Source organism: Eulemur rufifrons, chromosome 30, assembly GCF_041146395.1.
Source record: "Eulemur rufifrons isolate Redbay chromosome 30, OSU_ERuf_1, whole genome shotgun sequence".
NCBI classification, from domain to species: Eukaryota; Metazoa; Chordata; class Mammalia; order Primates; family Lemuridae; genus Eulemur; species Eulemur rufifrons.
Window position 1 is genome coordinate 18182807 of NC_091012.1, and position 19709 is coordinate 18202515.

A 19709-nucleotide genomic window follows, 5' to 3' on the forward strand; every position below is an offset into this window, starting at 1 on the left:
TTCCTTGAGAAGTATCATTAGATTGTTAACTTGTGATATTTCTGGGTATTTTTATGTAGGCATTTTAGACTATCAGCTTTCCCCTTAGGACTATTTTTGCTGAATCCCATAGATTTTGATAGATTGTGTATCCTTTATTATTCAGTTCAGGGAATTTTTTGATTTCCATCTTAATTTCATTATTGACCTAATAATCATTCAGCAGCAGGTTATTTAATTTCCATGATTTTATGTAGAATTCAGTGTTTCTCTTGGAATTGATTTCTAGTTTTATTCCACTGTGGTCTGAGGAGACACGTGGTATGATTTCTGTTTTTTTTAATATGTTGAGACATCTTTTGTGGTCTAAGATATCATCAACCTTGGAGAATGTTCCATATGCTGATGAGAAGAATGTATATCAAGTAGTTTGGGGGTAAAATGTTCTGTAAATGTCTGTTAGACCCATTTGTTCTAGAGTCCCCTTTAAGTCCAGTATTTCTTTATTTTCTGCTTGGATGATCTGCCCAGATCTGTCAGTGGGCTGTTGAAGTCCCCGGCAATTATGATGCTGCTGTTTATCTCTTGGTTTACATCTATCTAGTAGAGTTTGCTTTATGAATATGGGTGCTCCTTATTAGGTGCAGAAATATTTAGGATTGTTGTGCCTTCTTGTTGAATTGCTTCTTTACCATTTTATAATGACCATCTTTGAATTTCCTTGCTATTATTGATTTAAAGTCAATTTTATCTGATATGAGAATGGCTGTACCCAATTTCTTATTATTTCCATTTGCATGGAATATTTTTTTTCCATCCTTTCAACTTGAGTCTGTATGAGTCATTATGGGTTAGATGTGTTTCCTGAAGACACAAGATACCTGGGTTGTATTTTTTCATCCATTCAGCCAGCCTGTGTCTCTTCAGTGGGGCATTCAGACCATTCACTCTGATTGATAGAATTGATATGTGGGATGCAGTTCTGTTCATCCTGTTCGGTAGTACATTATTGCTCTGTTTTACCTCTTGTGCTATTGTTTCATATGAGCTATGAACTTTAGCTTTTGGGTGGTTTTACACTGATGGGTGGACTCTTGTTCTGATCCATGTATAATATAGTTCTGAGTATTTCCTGCAGGGCAGGTCTGGTCTTGACAAATTTCCTCAGTGTTTGCTTCTCAGGATAAGTCTTTATTTCTCCTTCAGATATGAAAATTAGTTTCACAGGATACAAAATTCTAGGCTGGCAGCTGTTCTGTTTAAGAAGACTGATGATGGGGCCCTACTCCCTTCTGGCTTGCAAGGTCTCAGTTGGGAAAACTGCAGTTAGCCTAATGGGTTTTCTTTTGTAAGTTACTTGATGTTGTTGCCTCCCAGCTTGCAGGAGTTCCTCCTTCATGTTGACTTTGGCCAGCCTGATGAGTTTGTGTCTTGGTGATTGTCCCTGTGGAATGAATCTGCCAGGTGTTCATTGAGCTTCTTGTACCTGGATGTCTAAATCTCTAGCAAAAACAGGAACATTTTCCTCAATTATTCTCTTAAATAGGGTTTCCAGCCCTTGTGCATTTTCTTCTTCACTCTCAGGGATGCCTACCATTCTTTCATTTGGCTGTTTTAAATAATGCCATATTTCTTGTAGGCATTATTCATTACTCTTAATTCTCTCTTCTTTATTTTTGATTGACTAAGTTAATTTGAAAAAGTTGTCTTTAAGCTCTGAGGCTCATTCTTCTGCCTGGTGTATTCTATTCTTAAAACTTTCCACTGTGCTTTGTATTTCCTTAAATTAATTTTTCATTTCCAGAGGTTCTGTTTTGTTTTGTTTTGTTTTTTTTAATATATTGATCTCTGTAGTGAATTTTTATTCATTTTCTGAATTGTTTTTCTGGTTTGTTTGAGTTGGTTTTCCATTTTCTTTTGGATTTCATTAAGCTTCCTTATAATCTATATTTGGAATTATTTATGTCATTTCAATATTTTCATTTTTGTTGGTATCCATTGCTAGAGAGCTGGTGTTCCCATTTGGGTGTATCCTTTCTCTCTGATTTTTCATACTTCGAGAGTTCTTTTACTGATTCCCTCTCATGTGGGGAACCTGTCACTTCTTATTTTTAGATTATCTTTTGTTTAGACGGGGCTCTCTTTCCTTCCTGCCTCACTCTTATGGGTGTGTTGTTGCATATGTTGGGTAAGAATGTTTGACTTTGTTTGTGGGTGCTTTGATGGGCGTCTAGTTTCTGGATGGATGCCTTGGTTATAAATATCCTTAGTGTGGTGGTTTTCTCAGTTATTAGTTGTTTGTAGGCTATAGCAGTGGTGAGCTATTTGCATGGGAAGATTCCCTGTCTCTCATTGATGAGGGAGGATTAAGGTCTTTGAAATCCTTTCTCTCTTCCCACCCCTGTGGCCTTCTTAACAGTGTGAGTTTGTATTGGCATGCCCAGTTTAACCTGTGAAATTGTAGGTGATACTTGTGGGTAAGAATCAACCACACCCTATATGACTGAGTCAGTGAATGCTGTAACGGGCTTTGCAAGTTGACCTCCCTGTCAGTAGGTTATGCTTTCCAGAAGGAACAAGCTGCAATGTTGTTTTTGGGATCTGTGGCCAACTGTAGCCCCTCAGGAGAAGCACTTCAATGCCCTAGGTGTTGAGTGGGACCCTGGAACATCTAGGTGAGTCCTTATTCTTCACCACAGCAAAGGCAGGTTGAGGAGTGAGGATGGTAAAGCCTGAGTTGGGTTATCTTGCCTTCAGGCTCCATGAAATCTGGTAAGGTAACTATTTTGTCAGGTATCAAAAGTCTGCTCCCAAACTTCTGGGAAAAGCCACCACGGAGTGGCTGAAGTGGCCCCACCCAGCCAGAAAGACTGCTTATGGAGGTGGGAGCCATCTGAGATATACAATCTGGCTGTCAGGAGTACATTTCACTCTTCTCTTCCCTCCCCTACTCCATAGTGTCCCTCCAGTGTCTGCTGGCAGGCAGGAGCTCAAACTAGCTGAGCTTCCCCATGATGCCACTGTGGGCTGGGAGCTTCCTTGTCCAGGATCCTGGCATGGGCTGAGAGAGTGGCCTTCCTGTGGGGTGAGGCATGCTCTGTGAGTGTGCTGTGGCTGGGACCCACACTGCACTATCTTTTTCTTCTGCCCATGTGGGCTCCGTAGCCTCCCAAGATTAGCTCACAAATCATCCCTCTATTCCCCCAAACAACACAATAGAGTCCTGAGGGTACAGGATCTGGCCTTTCCTCAGGTCCCCAAAGATCAATCCCTGACCTTAGAAGCTCCCCTTGAAGTCTGTCTATGATACTGCCACTTCCCCGGTGCTGTAGTAAGCTGGAATACTAGAGTTCTACATAGTGTCGGCCTGTGGTCTGTAGACTCTGGTGCTAGACCAAACCATGTTGATTGCCTTTGTCTTCAAAGGGCCCCCAACTGGTTACCTTATTGCTGACAGTGCTTAGATTCAGGTAAGACAGAAACCAGTCTCTTGGGTAGCACCCTGAAATGTCAGAATGTTGGATATCCCACTCCTTTTCATCACCAGGGAGAAGTCAGGAGTTGGGAGTTTCCTTTGTTGCCCTGCACCAAGCCAGGTGGGAGGGGCTCTGGTGAATGAATGCCATGAATTGTCCTACTGGATTTTGTTGAGGTTGGCTTTGTGCTCACCTGGGGTATGAGAACCTCTTAATTGGTTTCTGGATTTCTCATAAATGCAATTGTTCCATAAATTCTTAAATCCTTGTCTCCATGAGGGAAGGAGGGTCTTGTGTTTTCTATTTTGCTATCTTGCTGACATCACTCCTGGAATATAGTTTTAAGATGGGAGATATTACAACATGTAGTTCCTGATGAGAATGATCCAGTAGGGTGGGAAAATTTGATGATGCAAAAGAGAGGGATGGAACAACCTCAGGACTGTAGTCCCTGAGTAAGAGAGAAGAGATGGAATCTAATTCTTAAATGGAAGTATTGGCCTTGATTAAGTGCACAGATACTTCAAAAATTATAACTAATTAAGGCAGAATATATAGGCACAGATGCAGGTAAGTGGTTGGATATAGGGCATAAGTTTGTGGAGATTATCTCCTGATTGCTTCCATATTCTTTTTGAAAGAGGAAGCAAGGTAATCAGTTGAAAGTGGGAAGTGAGAGGAGGTGTTGGCAGTTTGAGGTGAGAGGAGATGATATGAAAAATACTCTTCTTGGAGAGCAAGTAATTTTACTAGGAAATTATACAAGGATTGTTTGACAATGTTGAGCACTCATCTGAGATTTTTTTATACTTCAAATAGGTCATGGAATCATTTGAGATTTTTGATGATGAGTTTAACATATTAGCCAGTACAGTTTTTAAAATTTTCTCCAACCTAACTGTCAATCAGTGGATGAATAAAGAAAATGTAGTATATAACACAAGGGACTACTACTCAGCCACACAGAAAATGAAATCCTGTTATGTGATAACGTGGATGTACCTGGAATATTGTTAAGTGAATTAATCTAAGCACTGAAAGACAAATGCCACAGATTATCACTCATATGTGAAATCTAAAATATTTGTGGTTATCAGAGGTGGTGGTGATTAAGTGGGGAGGGAAGGATGGAAAAATGTTGGCCAGAGGATACGTAATTACAGTTAGATAGGAGGAATAAATTTCAAGAGATCTATTATGCAGCGAAGTGACTATATATTGTATTCTTGAAAAATATAAAGAGAGTTGATGTTATGTGCTATCACCACAAAAAATAACTATATGAGGTAATGCATTTGTTAATTGGCTAGATTTAGCCATTCCACAGTATATTTATACTTCAAAACATCATGTTGTACACAATAAAAATGTAATCTTATCTATCAATTAAAAATAAAATATAAAAGAAAACAAAAAGAAAAAAATTTTCTAAATCAATGTTCACTTTTTTGGCTGCAGGCACAGAGGAGGTAGGAGCTTGAGTTTACCATGGTTGGGTCTTTGTCAGGAAAGTACGGCACACAGAGAAAAGGGGCAAAGAGGTTAAAGCTGTTTGTAGGGAATTGATTAAAATGATAGACCATGGAATCTGGGCTCTATAAGGAGGAAAGTGAAAACATTAAAGGAAACAAGATGTTGGATAGTGAAAGGAGCTTGGAATAAATGGATTGGAGCTCTCTATGGGGTTGAAGGATTATTGGAGTGAGGAGTGCCAGAATAATTGAACTGGAATGGTGACAAGTAGTGGTCAGAGTATGGGGTGTTTAAAATGAAAATTTTGAATGTGCTGTAATTAACGATGATGAAGTTGCCAAGAATGATGACAGGGAAAGCGGTAAAGTGGACAACAGTAAATTGGTCATCATTAAAAATGGAAAGTGACGTAGGAGGTACTTGATTAGGGTAATAAAGAGGAGTCCAGAATCGTTTAGGATGGCATAAGCTTCAAAGGAGCTTTTGTTTAGAGGAAAGAGGAAGAAAAAGTGATCCAAAAGCAGCATTGAGGAGCAAGGAGGTAGCTATCCTACCAATGTTACTAGAGCCTTGTCTTTTTCCCCTGATGATCCATTCCCCACTCATAAACTAGAGTGCTCTTTCTAAAATACAATCTGATTTTACTACTCTGATTTTTAAAATCTTTTTATGGAGTCCCCCTGTCTATAGATGGTGAAAACCTGAATGTGTATAAGAAAGGAATAGGAATGGAGAGGTCATATGGATTTCAGAGATATTTAGGAGGTAGAATCAACAGACCTTGGTGATTGACTAAATGTGGGTTATGAAAGAGATGAGTCAAGTTGAGTTCCAAGTTTCTTTTCTGTGTTGAAACTTTGATGAGGCCTAATTAATAAGCATTTGTTGAGTGCTGATTTTATAGAGAGCTGAGAACTAGAGAACTGAAGATGGAAGCAGAGTCCCTTTCTCAGTGTAGGAAGTCCATGAAACAAAAGAAAATAAATAAATAAATATAAGAAGCATAAATAGGTTATGCTATACACAAATGCAGATTAGTTGATACCTACCAAATACTTAATGTCAAAGAGAACATAGGTTATTCAAGGAAGGTGCATTGAATGAATGAATTTTTGTCTAGATTTTGAAGAAGATAGTCTTTAGAGGAACCTGTCTTTAGAGAAAAAATGACCAATGAAATGATAAGAATAAGCTCCAGTCAATGAAAGGACAGTAAGCATACCAACTTAACTAAAATGAAGGGGATATATTTGAGCTTGCTAAAAGGTGAGTCCAGCCACATAGCACAGATTATTTCACTACTGTACTGCTTAGGTACCTAGCAACTCAACCTGAAAATGGGATGTAGCAGATAGTCAGGATTACTAGGTCTCTAGTAGGGCAGGAGAAGATTATTTGTAGTTTCAACGAGAGAATTCTTTTCACTTCTGATATGTGGCCTACGATGGAGTTACCAATAAGGCAGCTAGGCCACTGCTTGATTTACTATTGATTTACCATTGATTTACTCAACCAACATTTAATGAGCACTGACCAAGAGCTAGACATTGTGGTAAGTGGTAAGCATGCAGTGATGAAGAAGATACATTCACTATCTTCAAGGTGCTCACATTCTTGTGACAAATACAGACAATTATAAGACTGTGATAAATGTGTTCAGACAATGTATTGGGTGCCATAAGAACACAGTGGAAAGTTACTTAATCCAAATTGGAGATTTATGAATGACTGCTTACAGATTACAACTACTGAGCTGAGTCATGAATACTGACTGAGTATGAATTAGGCAGTAAAAGAGGGGAGAGGAGGTGAGGAGGAATGTTCTAGTCAGAGAGAACTGCACGTACAAGAATTTGAAGGCTACAGAGAAGATGGCATATTGGCCTATATGGACTGCTACATGGAATGCAAGAAAGGGTTGATAAAAGAAGCTGGAGAGATTGGCAGAGGCCATATTGTACAGAGCCTCATAGGCAATTTCAAGTTGATTTGTCTTTACCCTGTTGGAATGAGGAACTACTTAAGGGTTTTTTAAGCTAAATTTCATTGGAAGGATTATTCTGGCAGATGCGTGGAGCTTAGATGGAGGCAGAAAGAGCAGTTAGGATGTTTCAAGTGCCATTAAGGTGCTATTAGTAGCTACTTTTTCTAACTCCCTAGAAGTGGATAAGAAGGTGAAAAGGGAGTTTCTGCTATGGATTATCTCAGGGGTCAGCAAACTTCCATCCACGAAGGGCCAGTTCTATGGAGTGAATGTTTATGCTTCCCCCAAATGCATATGTTGTAGCTCTAATCCCCAGTGTGATGGTATTTGGAGATAAGGCATTTGGAAGGTAATTAGGTCATAAGAATAGAGTCCTCATGATGGGATTAGTGCCCTAATAACAGGAATCTCTCTCTCTCTCTCTTCACCAAGTAAGGATATAGCAAGGATGCAGCCATCTGCAAAACAAGACGAGGGCCCTCACCAGGAACCAAATTGGCCAGAACCTTGATCTTGGACTTCCTAGCCTCCACACTGTGAGAAATAAATATCTGTTTAGGCCACCCAGTCTATGGTATTTTTGTTACAGCAGCCTGAACTGACTAAAGCAGCCAGATAGTAAATATTTTAAGCTTTTTTGAGCCATATGCAATCTCTATTGCATGGTTGTCTTAGTCAACTCAGGTTGCTTTAAGAAAATACCATAGACTCGGTGGCTTAAACGATAGACGTTTATTTCTCATAGGTATGGAGACTAGAAAGTTTGAAATCAGGGTGCCAGCATCATCATGTTCTGGTGAGAGCCCTCTTCCTGGCCTGCAGATGGCTCCCTTCTTAAAGAGAGGGAGCTCCATCTCCTGTCCCTTCTTATAGGGAACTAATAATATCATGAGGGCTCTACCCTGGGCACTTGGGTTGTTTCCACATCTTTGCAATTGTGAACTGTGCTGCTCTAAATATTCAAGTGCAGATGTCTTTATTACAGAATGTATTTTGGGAGGAGTAGATGCCCAGTAATGGGATTACTGGATAAAATTGTAGTTCTACTTGTAGCTCTTTGAGATATCTCTATATTACATTCCATAGAGGTTGTACTACTTTGCAGTCACACCGGCAGTGTATGAGTGTCCTTATATCTCCACATCCATGCCAACATTTATTGTTTTGGGACTTTTTGATTAAGGCCATTCACACTGGACGTAAGTGATATCTCATTATGGCTTCAATTTGCATTTTCCTGATGATTAGAGATGTTAGACATTTTTTTTCATATGTTTCTTGGCCATTATCTTCTTTTGAAAAGTTTCTGTTCATGTCTTTGACAACTTTTTAATAGTATTGTTTGATTTTTTTTTCTTCCTGGTTTTCCTGAATTCTATATAGATGCTAGTTATTAGCCCTTTATTGTATGTGTAGAATGTGAATATTTTCTTCTATTCTATAGGTTGTCTGTTTGCTCTGGTCATAGTCTTCTTGGCTGTGCAGAAGCTTTTTAATTTGATCAGGTCCTACTTATATACTTTTGTTGTTGCCGTGACCTCATAAATTCTTTGCCTAGGCCAATGTCCATAAGGGTTTTTTCCAACATTTTCTTATAGAATTCTTATAGTTTCATGCCTTAGGTTTAAGTCTGTTATCCACCATGAGTTGATTTTTGTAAGAGGGGAAAGATGCAGATCCTGTTTCAGTCTTCTACATGGGACTATCCAATTTTCCCAACACCATTTTTTGAATAAGGATTCTTTCCCCCAGTGTATGCTTTTGTCTGCTTTGTCAAAGATTAGATGGATATATGAGGATGGTTTTATATTTGGGTTCTCAGTTCTGTTCCATTGGTCTATGTCTTTGTTCTTGTGCCAGTACCATGCTGTTTTAGTTACTATAGCCTTGTAGTATAGTTTGAAGTCTGGTAAATTGATGCCTCCCAATTTGTTCTTTTTGCCTAAGATTGCTTTTGCTATATGGGGTCTTCTCTGGTTTCATATGAAGCATAGAATTATTTTTTTCTAGATCTGAGAAAAATGATGTTGGTATTTAATAGGGATTGCATTGAATCTCTAGATCACTTTGGGTAGTATAGACATTTTAACAATGTTGATTCTGCTGACTCATGACCATGGTATGGTTTTCCACCTGTTTATGTCCTTTGCTATTTTATTCCTCAGTCTTTAATAATTCTCCCTGTAGAGGTCTTTCACCTCCTTAGTTAAATATATTCCTAGGTATTTTATCTTGTTTGTTGCTATTGTGAAGGGTGTGGAGTCTTTGATTTGGATATCGGTTTGACTATTGTTGGCGTACGTGGATGGTACTGATTTGTGTACATTGATTTTGTAACCTGAGACTTTGATGAATTTGTTTATCAGTTCCAATAGTCTCATGGCAGAATCTTTGGGGTTTTCTAAATATAAGATCATATCTTCAGGAAAGAGTGATAGTTTGACCTCTTCTGCCTCCATTTGGATGCCCTTGATTTCCATCTCTTGTCTGATTGCTCTGGATAGGACTTCCAGCACTATGTTGAATAGTAGTGGTGATAGCGGGCAACCTAGTCTGATTCCAGTTCTAAGTGGGAATACTTTCATTTTTTCCCCATTCAGTATGATGTTGGCTGTGGGTTTGTTCATATATGGCTTTTATTATTTTGAAGTAAGTCCTTCCTATGCCTGTTTTGTTGTGTTCTTATTATAAAAGGGTGCTGAATTTTGTCAAATGCTTTTTTTGCATCTATTTAGAGGATCATATGGTCTTTGTTTTTGCTTCTCTTTATGTGTTGGATTACATTTATAGATTTACATATATTGAACCATCCCTCCATCTCTGAGATGAAGCCCACTTGGTCATGATGAATTACTTTTTGATAAGCACCTGAATTCGGTTTGCTAGGATTTTGTTGAGAATTTTTTGCATCTATTTCATAAGGGATATTGGTCTGTAGTTTTCTTTTTTTGTTGCATCCTTTCTTGGTTTTGGTGTCAGGGTGATGTTGCCTTCAACAAATGTGTTAGGGAGGATTCCTTCCTACTTGACGTTATGGAATTACTTCTACAGGATAGGCACCAGTTTTTCTTTGTAGGTCTGGTAAAATTCGGATGTGAAACCATCTGGTCCAGGACTTTTCTTTTTAGGATTTCTATTTCTTCCTGATTGAGGCTAGAGAGGCTGTGTGTTTCTAAGAATTTGTCCATTTCCTCCACGTTTTCAAATTTATGTGCATAGAGGTTTTTATAGTATTCATACATAATTTTTTATATTTCCATGGTATCAGTTGTAATTTCTCCTTTTTCATTCTGATGGAGCTTAGTAGAGTCCTTTCTTTTCTGCTTCTCATTAATCTAGCAAGAGGCATGTCAATTTTGTTTATTTTTTCAAAGAACCAAGCAGAGAAATAAGAGAAAACAGCAAAGCCTAGAAGAAATGTGGGATTATATGAAGAGGCCTAACATTAGAATTATAGGCATCCCTGAGAGTGAAGAGGAAAATACACAAGGGTTGGATAAACTATTTGTGGATATAATGGAGGAAAATTTCCCAGGCCTTGCTAAAAACCTAGATATCCAGGTACAAGAAGCTTAAAGGGCTCCTGGGAGATTCATTGGAAACAGGAAGTCACTACGACACATAGTCATCAGACTGGCCAAAATGACCATGAATGAGGCCTTCCTACAAGCTCTAATGCAAAAGAAACAGGTAACCTACAAAGGAAAACCCATCAGAATAATGACAGACTTCTCAACTGAGACCTTACAAGCCAGAAGAGACAGGGGGTCCATTCTTACTCTTCTCAAACTGAATAATGCCCAGCCTAGAATCTTGTACCCTGAAAAACTAAGTTTCCTATATCAAGGAGAAATAAAGACCTTCTCAGGCAAGCAAAGACTGAGGGAATTCATAAAGACAAGATCTGCCCTCCAGAAAGTACTGAAAACAGTGTTACACACGGATCAGCATAATAAACACTCACAAATGTAAAATCATTCAAAAGCTAAAGTTCAATGGCCACATACCACAATGGCTCAAGAGAGAAAGCAAAGCAACAAAGTTCAACTCAACAGGATGAACAGAAATATGTCCCACTTATCAATTCTCTCAGTAAATGTGAATGGCTTGAACTATGCACTAAAGAGACATAGGCTAGCCAAATGGATAAATATGCACAAGCCAAGCGTCTTCTGATTTCAGGAAACACATCTAACCCACAAGGATTCATTCAGACTCAAGGTGAAGGGATGGAAAATAATATTTCAGGCAAACAGAAGCCAAAAGCAAGCTGGCATGGCAGTTCTGATTTCGGATAACTTACTCTTCAGATCAACAAAAGTAATGAAAGACAAAGATGGTCACTATATAATGGTGAAGGGTACAATTCACCCAGAAGACATAACAATTCTAAATATTTATGCACCTAACTCAGTTACACCCAGATTCATAAAGCAAATCCTACTTGACCTAAACAAAATGATAAACAGCAACACTGTAATAGCCAGGGACTTCAACACCCCTCTGACAGAATAGGACAGAGCCTTCAAAGAGAAAATAAACAAAACAACAATGGACTTAAACAGATCTCTAGAAAAAATGGGCCTCACTGACATTTACAGAACATTCTACCCCCAAACCACTGAATATACATTTTTCTCATCAGCTCATGGGACATTCTCTAAGGTTGACCATATCCTAGGCTACAAAGCATGTCTCAAAAAATTTTTAAAAATAGAACTTACACAGTACATCTTCTTAGACCACAGTGGAATAAAATTAGAAATCAACTCCAACAGAAACTCTCATCTCTACACAAAATCATGGAAACTAAACAACCTTCTGCTAAATGATTATTGCATTAAGGAAGAAATTAAGAGGGAAATCAAAAGATTCTTTGAACTAAATGATAAAAGAGACACAAGTTATCAAAATCTGTGGGACACAGCTAAAGCAGCCCTGAGAGGAAAATTTATATCCAAAATGCCTACATCCAAAAGACAGAAAGATCACAGATAAACAATCTAATGAATCATCTCAAAGAACTGGAAAAGGATGAGCAAACAAACACCAAACCCAGCAGAAGAAAGTAAATAACAAAGATAAGAGCAGAAGTAAATGAATTTGACAACAAAAAAACTATATGGAAGATTAATAAAACAATATTTGAATTTCAAAATATCTAATTGGGGTATACCTTGAAGGCACAGTTGCTCACAGACAAAGTGACTCAAAGAAAACCAATGGTCCACTCTGCTTCTCTCCTGTAAAGCCTGACTATTAGAAGGAAAAGACATTTTTATAGGCAGTAGGTTGCCTTCTATCTGCATGTGTGACTTAGACAATATGCTTTGGAGTAATATAATTCTCAGAGAGTTTGTTGCCTGCTTTTTTTCTATACATAAGTCACCCTTCTGTTTCTATACATACTTCATTTTTTTTGTTGAAATCTGTACATTTTAGATAATATGTTGTAAAAACTGAGGCTGACCTCCCCAGGGATACTATTTTTTTTGTTTGTTTTTGGTGTATTTGTTTACTGACTTGCCTGGAGTAATTCTGTGGAGTCTGTGTCTCCTGCTGTGTGTTGCCACTGATATCTCTGCTGAGGTTTTATTTTTACTTCTTGTTTTTATTTTTATCTATGGCTTCCTAGGCATTGCACTGTGGTCACCATAGCCCAGTGGCTCTCAGAGGGGGTCTGTTTTGACCCTCAGGGAACATTTGGCATTGTCGGGAGACATTTTTGGTTGGCACAACTGGAGAGGAAGATGCTACTGACATCTGGTGAGTAGATATTGGGGATGTTACTAAGCATCCTATAATGCATAGGACAGTGTCCTACAACAAAATATTATCTGACCCCAGTATCCATAGTAACTAGCTGAGGCATCAGGTTGAGAAACCCTAGTATAGTTTATTGGCCAGCCAGCTATTGGTCAGAGGTTATGCTTAAAATCCTAAGCCAGTAAAGCTTCTTCCCTTTGCCAATGGATCTCTGTGTGGTTTGAGGCAAACATTCAAAGTTCAGGCTATTTAAAAGTTTGCCATGGTTTTTACTTTCTGTCATTCTTGTCTCCTTTGTGCCTGCACAAAGCCTCATTTTCTTCTATGGATGTGTAGATAATAGGGCGATTTCCAGTCTCTCTTCAGTGTGCACACAGCCTTGCATATGTGCACACGCTTCCGAACATTGGGGATGTCTGGGAGCTTTTCAAGGCCCATTATAGCTGCCTTATTCCCTTTATCCCCTTGTTAGATTTCTGACTATTCTTCTTGTCTGTTGCTTGCCCCAACCAGTATGCCTTCCCTGATGGTTTTCAACAACACCCAGGGGCATGGAGTTTTTATGCATGCTCTGCTACAAATCAAGTTAGTTCACATTAGCAGTAACACTACTGGTTTTCTTGGTTTGCCCACCTTTATGAAACTATTGCTGATGGAGGTGGGGGTGGTGGAGGGTAGTGAGTGGGAGCACCTTAGGCTAAAACACATCGCAGATGCCCATTGTTCTTACCCAAAGTTCAGTAGTTTTTCCTGAATAAAAGCTTTTTTTGAAAATAAATTTTATTGTGTATGTTTAAACTATATAACATGATGTTATGAGGTACATATATATTCTAAAATGGTTACTATATTGAAGCAAATTAACATATCCATCATCTCATATAGTTACCCATTTTTTGTGGCAAGAGCAACTACAATCTACTCATTTAGCAAAAATCCCAAATACAATTCACTTTTACTAACTATAGTCATCATATTGTACATTAGATCTCTAGATATGTTCATCCTACATATCTACTACTTTGTATCCTTTGACCTACATCTCCCATTTTCTCCTCTCCCCTCACACCACTGATAACCACTGGTTTATTCTCTGTCTGTGTATATTTGACTCTTTGTTTTTAGATTCCACATGTAACTGAGATCATGCAGTATTTGTTTTTCTGTGCCTGGCTTATTTCACTTAGCATAATGTCCTCTAGCTTCATCCATATTGTGGCAAATGGCAGAATTTCCTCCTTTTTAAAAGATGAATCATATTCCACTGTGATGTGTATATGTGTACACACATATACCACAGTTTCTTATATTCATCCACTGACAGATACCTAGGTTGTTTTCATATCTTGGCTTTTATGAATAATGCTGCAATGAACATGGGAGTGCAGATGTCTTTACAAGGTGGTGATTTCAGTTCCTTTGGATACATACCCAGAAGGCAAAAGAATGAAATTAGATTCTCATCTCACACCATATACAAAAATCAATTCAATTCTGATAAGACTTAAACATAAGGCCTGAAACATAAGACTTTCTAAAACTACTAGAAAAAACTTAAGGGGAAAGCCCCATAACATTCTTCTGGACAAAGATTTTTTGGATATAACCTCAAAAGCACAAATAGACAAATGGGATTACATCAATCTAAAAAGCTTCTGCACAGCAAAGGAAACAGTCAACAGAATGAAGAGAGAACCTACACAATGGGAGAAAATATTTGCAAACCAAGGGCTAATATCCAAAATATATAAGGAATTCAAACTCAGTAGCAAGGAAACATATAACCCAATTAAAAATGGGCAATGGATCTGATTATACATTTCTCCAAAGAACATAAAAATAGCCAACAGATATATGAAAAGATATCAACATCACCAATAATCAGTTGCAAATCAAAACTATGAAATACCACCTAACACCCATTAGGATACCTACTATCAAAAAGACAAGAGATAACAAGTGTTAGAAAGGATGTGGAGAAAAAGGAACTCTTGTACACTGATAGTGGGAATGTAGATTAATGCAGCCATTATGGAAAACAGCATGGAAGTTCCTAAAGAAATTAAAAATAGAATGAATACTTCTTAATTTATTATGTCTTTAGAAAATTTCCTGAGTGCTACAATGGTCATTTTTAAGTTTTGTTCAGTTTTATCATTGCTTTTGGGGGAGAGAATTTGCCAAGATCTTCACTGTGCTTTTCCAGAAGTCTCACCTCCAGATTCTGAAGGCTACATTTTGGGAAACATTAGTATAGTGAGCTATTAGGTTGTACAACTTGTGTTCATATACTAGCTCTACCGCCTAATGATTATTTTATCTTACAAAGTTACTTAACATCTCTGAACCTTAGTTTTCTTGTCCTTAAAATGAGAATGATTATAACAGTGGGAGTCAATGGGAAGAGTATAGGTACACCATTTTTAGGAAACTGTTGCTTAATATCCTTTTTTTTTTTTTCATCTTATTGTTATGGGGGATACAGAATTGCAGGTTACATACGTTGCCCATGTACCGCCTTTCCCCCCAAGTCAAAGCTCCAGGCGTGTCTGTTCCCCAGGTAGTGCGCGTTGCACCCATCATGTAGGTATATATCCCTCCCTTTCCCACCCCCCCTTCCCAAGTCAGCACCTTCAAGCGTGACCATTCCCCAAACGGTGCGCAATGCACTCATTGTGTAGGCATACCCCCATCCCTCCCCCACCCCCCACCTCAGTCTGATATCCGATTGGTGTCGTTATGTTGCTTAATATCTTATAATGGGATAAACCACAATTTATTCAGCTATTCCTCCACTTCCCCAAATGATAGACATTTAATCTTATTTTCTAATATTTTTGCTATTATAAACAACACTATTATGAATATCTTTGTGTGCTCCTCCATGTGTGTAACAGTTTCCATAAAATAAATACTGAGAGGTGAATTTCTTGGTCAAACAATAAATACACACAGTTTTTATTATTTTTATAGAAACTTCCAGATTGCCATCTAGTGTGGCTTTAACAATTTATACTTCTACTGCTAAATGTTTGAGAATATGTATTTCCCCACATCCTTAAAAACACTCATTTTAATCAAATTTTAAAAATGTTCCCCTTCAAGCGTGTCGATTCCCCAGACAGTGTGCATCGCACTCATCAAGTAGGTATACACCCATCCCCTCCCCCAAGCTTTTGTACCCCCATAATAAGCTGAAATTAAAAAAAATGTTCCAGTTCTGATTGTTATAAGATGGTATCTCATTTTGGTTTCAACACCCATTCCTTTGATTACTACTAAGCCTGGGGGCAGTTCATGTATTTACTGGTCACTTTGGTAACTTTTCTATTGACATCACTCACCCATTTTTCTGTTAGGATTTTATATTTAATGACAAGGATTTATTCTATATGCTGGGTATTAATCCTTTTATGTTTTGGATATTTTGCCTATTACTTGTCTTTTAAGTTTGTCTTCATATTGTTTACAAAACAGAAGGTTTTTATTTTCACGTAGATAAATTCATCTTTTATGCTTTTGTGTCATATAAAACAACGTTTGCTACCTCAAGGTTGTCAACATATTGTTTTAATTTTTATATTTCATTTTATCAGAAATTTACTTTTCTGAATGATATTAAGCCAGAATTTATTTTTCTTTTCTTTGGTAAATTCTATCTTGTTTTGTTTACCTTTTCTAAATGAGTAACCTAGTCTTTGATGTTTTTTGTAACTTTTCATTATGGTATAACCTCAAACTAACAGAAAATTTGCCAGAATAGTACAAGGACCTCCTGTATATACTGTACCCCACCCATATTTCCTTTTTTAAAAAGCACTTGAATAGTTTCATGTTCAAAATTTAGAACTCTTACATATTGTGAGTTTATCTTGGTGACCTGGTGAAAACATGAGATATGGACACAAATTTATCTTTTTCCAAATAACTATCTAGTTGTCCTAACACCATTTATTTAAAAATTCTTTTCCGTAGCGATTTTCACTGTCACTTTATTACATACCAGATTTCCATATGCATTTAAGTATATTTTTGGGCATTTATACTCTTCCATTGTTTTATATGTCTATTCCCATACCAACATCACACCATTTTAATTATAGAATTTCTATAGCAGCAGTCCCTAAGCTTTTTGGCACCAGGGACCAGTTTCATGGAAGACAGTTTGTCCACAGATCAGGGGTGGGGATAGTTTTGGGATGATTCAAGTGCATTACATTTATTGTGCAGTCAAACCTCTCTGCTAATGATAATCTGCATTTGCAGCTGCTCCCCAGCACTAGCATCACAGCCTCAGCTCCACCTCAGATCATTGGGCATTAGAGTCTCATAAGGAGCACACAGTTTACATCCCTTGCATGCGCAGTTTACAGTAGGGCTCGTGCTCCTATGAGAATCTAATGCTGCTGTTGATCTGACAGGAGGCAGAGCTCAGGCAGTGATGCGAGTGATGGGGAGCAGTTGTAAATTCACATGAAGCATTGCTGACTCATCTGCCGCTCACCTCCTGCTGTGCCACCCAGGTTCCTAACAGGCTGCAAACTGGTACTGACTGGTCCACGGCCTGGGGGTTGGGGACTGCAGCTCTATAGCATGTTCTAATATCTGATAAGGAGCAAGTGCTCTTGCTTCTTTCTTGGTAGAAGACTTTTTGAAGAAAATTTTCTGGCTACTGATTTTTTTGAGTTTTCTTAATAAATATTTTTGATGAATGTGATCTTTTTCCTAGAACTGCAATATGCTAACACTGTGATGCGCTTTGATTACGTCTGGCTTCGAGACCACTGCCGCTCAGCATCTTGCTACAACTCTAAGACTCACCAGCGCAACCTGGACACTGCAAGTGTGGATTTATGTATCAAGCCAAAGACTATTCGTCTGGATGAGACCACACTCTTTTTTACTTGTGAGTGGACAGAAGACTTGTTCTTCTTTGGGGTATTCTTCTAAAGAACAATTATTTTGTGAAAAATGATTTGCCCCTTTCCAAAACTGGGTATTCTTTTAGCTACTTTTTTTCTTTTTTCCTTGTTTTGGAAGCATTTTTGGAACCTTTTGTTTTTCTCTTCAAATAAAATTGTAATCCACAGCTAACATTATACTTAATGATGAGACTAAATGCTTTCCCTCTAAGATAGAAACATGGCAAGAGTGTCTGTTCTCCCCACTCTTATTTAACATAGTACTGAAAGTTCTAGTCATCACAATAAAGCAAGAAAAATAAATAAAATGCATACATATTAGAAAGGAAATATCTCTTTATTTGCAGATACCTCACTGATTACATAGTCTAGGTAATCTATCACAAAACTGCTACAACTAATAAGTGAATTCAATAAGGTCACAGAATACAAAATGAACACACAAAAATCAATTGCATTTTTATATAGGTACAATGAATATGCAGCAACTGCAGTGAAAAATGACTATTTTAATTGCTTCAAAGAAATTTAAGTACTTAGGTATAAATCTAACAAAATATGTAAAAGATCTATATGATAAAAATTATAAAATGCTGCTGAAAGAAGTGAAAGAAGACATAAGTACTTGGAGAGACAAACCATGTTCATGAATGGGAAGACTTGACATACTAAAGATGTTAATTTTCTTCAAATCTATCTATAGTTTTAATGTAATTCCTGTCAAAATCTCAGCAAGATTCCTTTATAGTTATAAAGAAGCTTGTTCTCAAATATAAATGGAAATGCATAGGCCCTAGAATAGCCAACACAATTTTGAAAAAGAATGAAGTTAGAAGAATGACTTCCTGATGTTAAGACTTCAGTAATTAAGACAGTGTGATATTGGTGGAGTGATAGACACATAGATCAATGAAACAGAATAGAGAACCCAGAAGCGGTTCCACAGAAATATAGACAACTGAGCTTTGGCAAAAGTGCCAGCCATTCAATGGAGGACAGATAGTCTATTCAACAATTAGTATTGGAGCAATTGGACATCCATAGCAAAAAAATAAAAGACCCTCAACTAAAGTCTCACACCTTATACAAAAATTAGCTCAAAATACACTGTGGACTTAAATGTAAAACATAAAACTATAAAACTTCTAGAAAAGGACATTGGTGAACATCTTCACGTCCTGACTAGGACTAGGACTAAATAACTTTCAGAACTCAACATACGGTACATAATATGCTGAAATAAAAAAAAATAAAATAAAAAAATAAAACTCAACATTAAAAAATCTGTTTTTCCCTTAAATAGGTGTTCTATCACTTTTGTTTTCTCTTTAACTTCTTCGACACCAAAAATTCCTGTATTTTGTCACTTTGTCGTGTCCTATATGTCACAAATAATTTTCTCATTCTTTTTTATTCTTTTTTCTTTATTTTTGTCTGACTACATTATTTCAAAAGACCTGTCTTCAAGTTCTGAAATTCTTTCTTTTGCTTGATCTAGTCTGTTGTCAAAACATTCAAATGTATTTTATATTTCATTTGATGAATACTTCAGGTCCAGAATTTCTTTTTCTTTTTTCCTTTTTTTTTTTTATTTCAATGGATTTAGGCAATACAAGTAGTTTTTTTTTTTACATGGATGAACTGTGTGGTAGTGAAGTCAGGGCTTTTAGTGTACCTGTCATGCAGAGTGTACATTGTACCCGACAGATAATTTTTGATCCCTCATCCTCCCTCCCACTTTCCCATATTCTGAGTCTCCCAAGTCTATGATACCACTCTGTATAATGATGTATACCCACTGTTTATCTCCGACTTATATGTGAGAACATGTGGTATTTGTGTTTCCATTCCTGAGATATTTCACTTAGGATAATGGCTTCCAGTTCCATCCAAGTTGCTGCAAAAGTCATTGTTTCATTCTTTTTTATGACTGAGTAGCATTCCATGGTATATACACATATATCATATATATACTATGATATAATATAAGCCACATTTTCTTTATCCACTCATTAACTGATGGGCACTTAGGTTGATTCCATGTCTTTGCAATTGTGAATTGTGCTGCAATAAAAACAAAAGTGCAGATATCTTTTTGATGGGATGTCT

General features: G+C 37.4%; 1 protein-coding gene across 4 annotated transcripts in view; it reads left to right on the forward strand.

The window, feature by feature from the left end:
• The window catches only part of TMLHE (trimethyllysine hydroxylase, epsilon), a 97382-nt gene that overhangs the window by 46654 nt on the left and 31019 nt on the right, over nt 1-19709 (forward strand). For 3 of the 4 annotated variants that reach the window (XM_069462969.1, XM_069462966.1, XM_069462968.1), the window contains one exon: nt 17408-17584. In XM_069462969.1, coding sequence (XP_069319070.1) covers nt 17431-17584 — 154 coding nt within the window. In that variant the 5' untranslated portion in view covers nt 17408-17430. Of the gene's footprint in view, nt 1-12596; nt 12679-17407; nt 17585-19709 lie in introns of those variants that run through there. The other variant, XM_069462967.1, reaches the window with a different exon arrangement.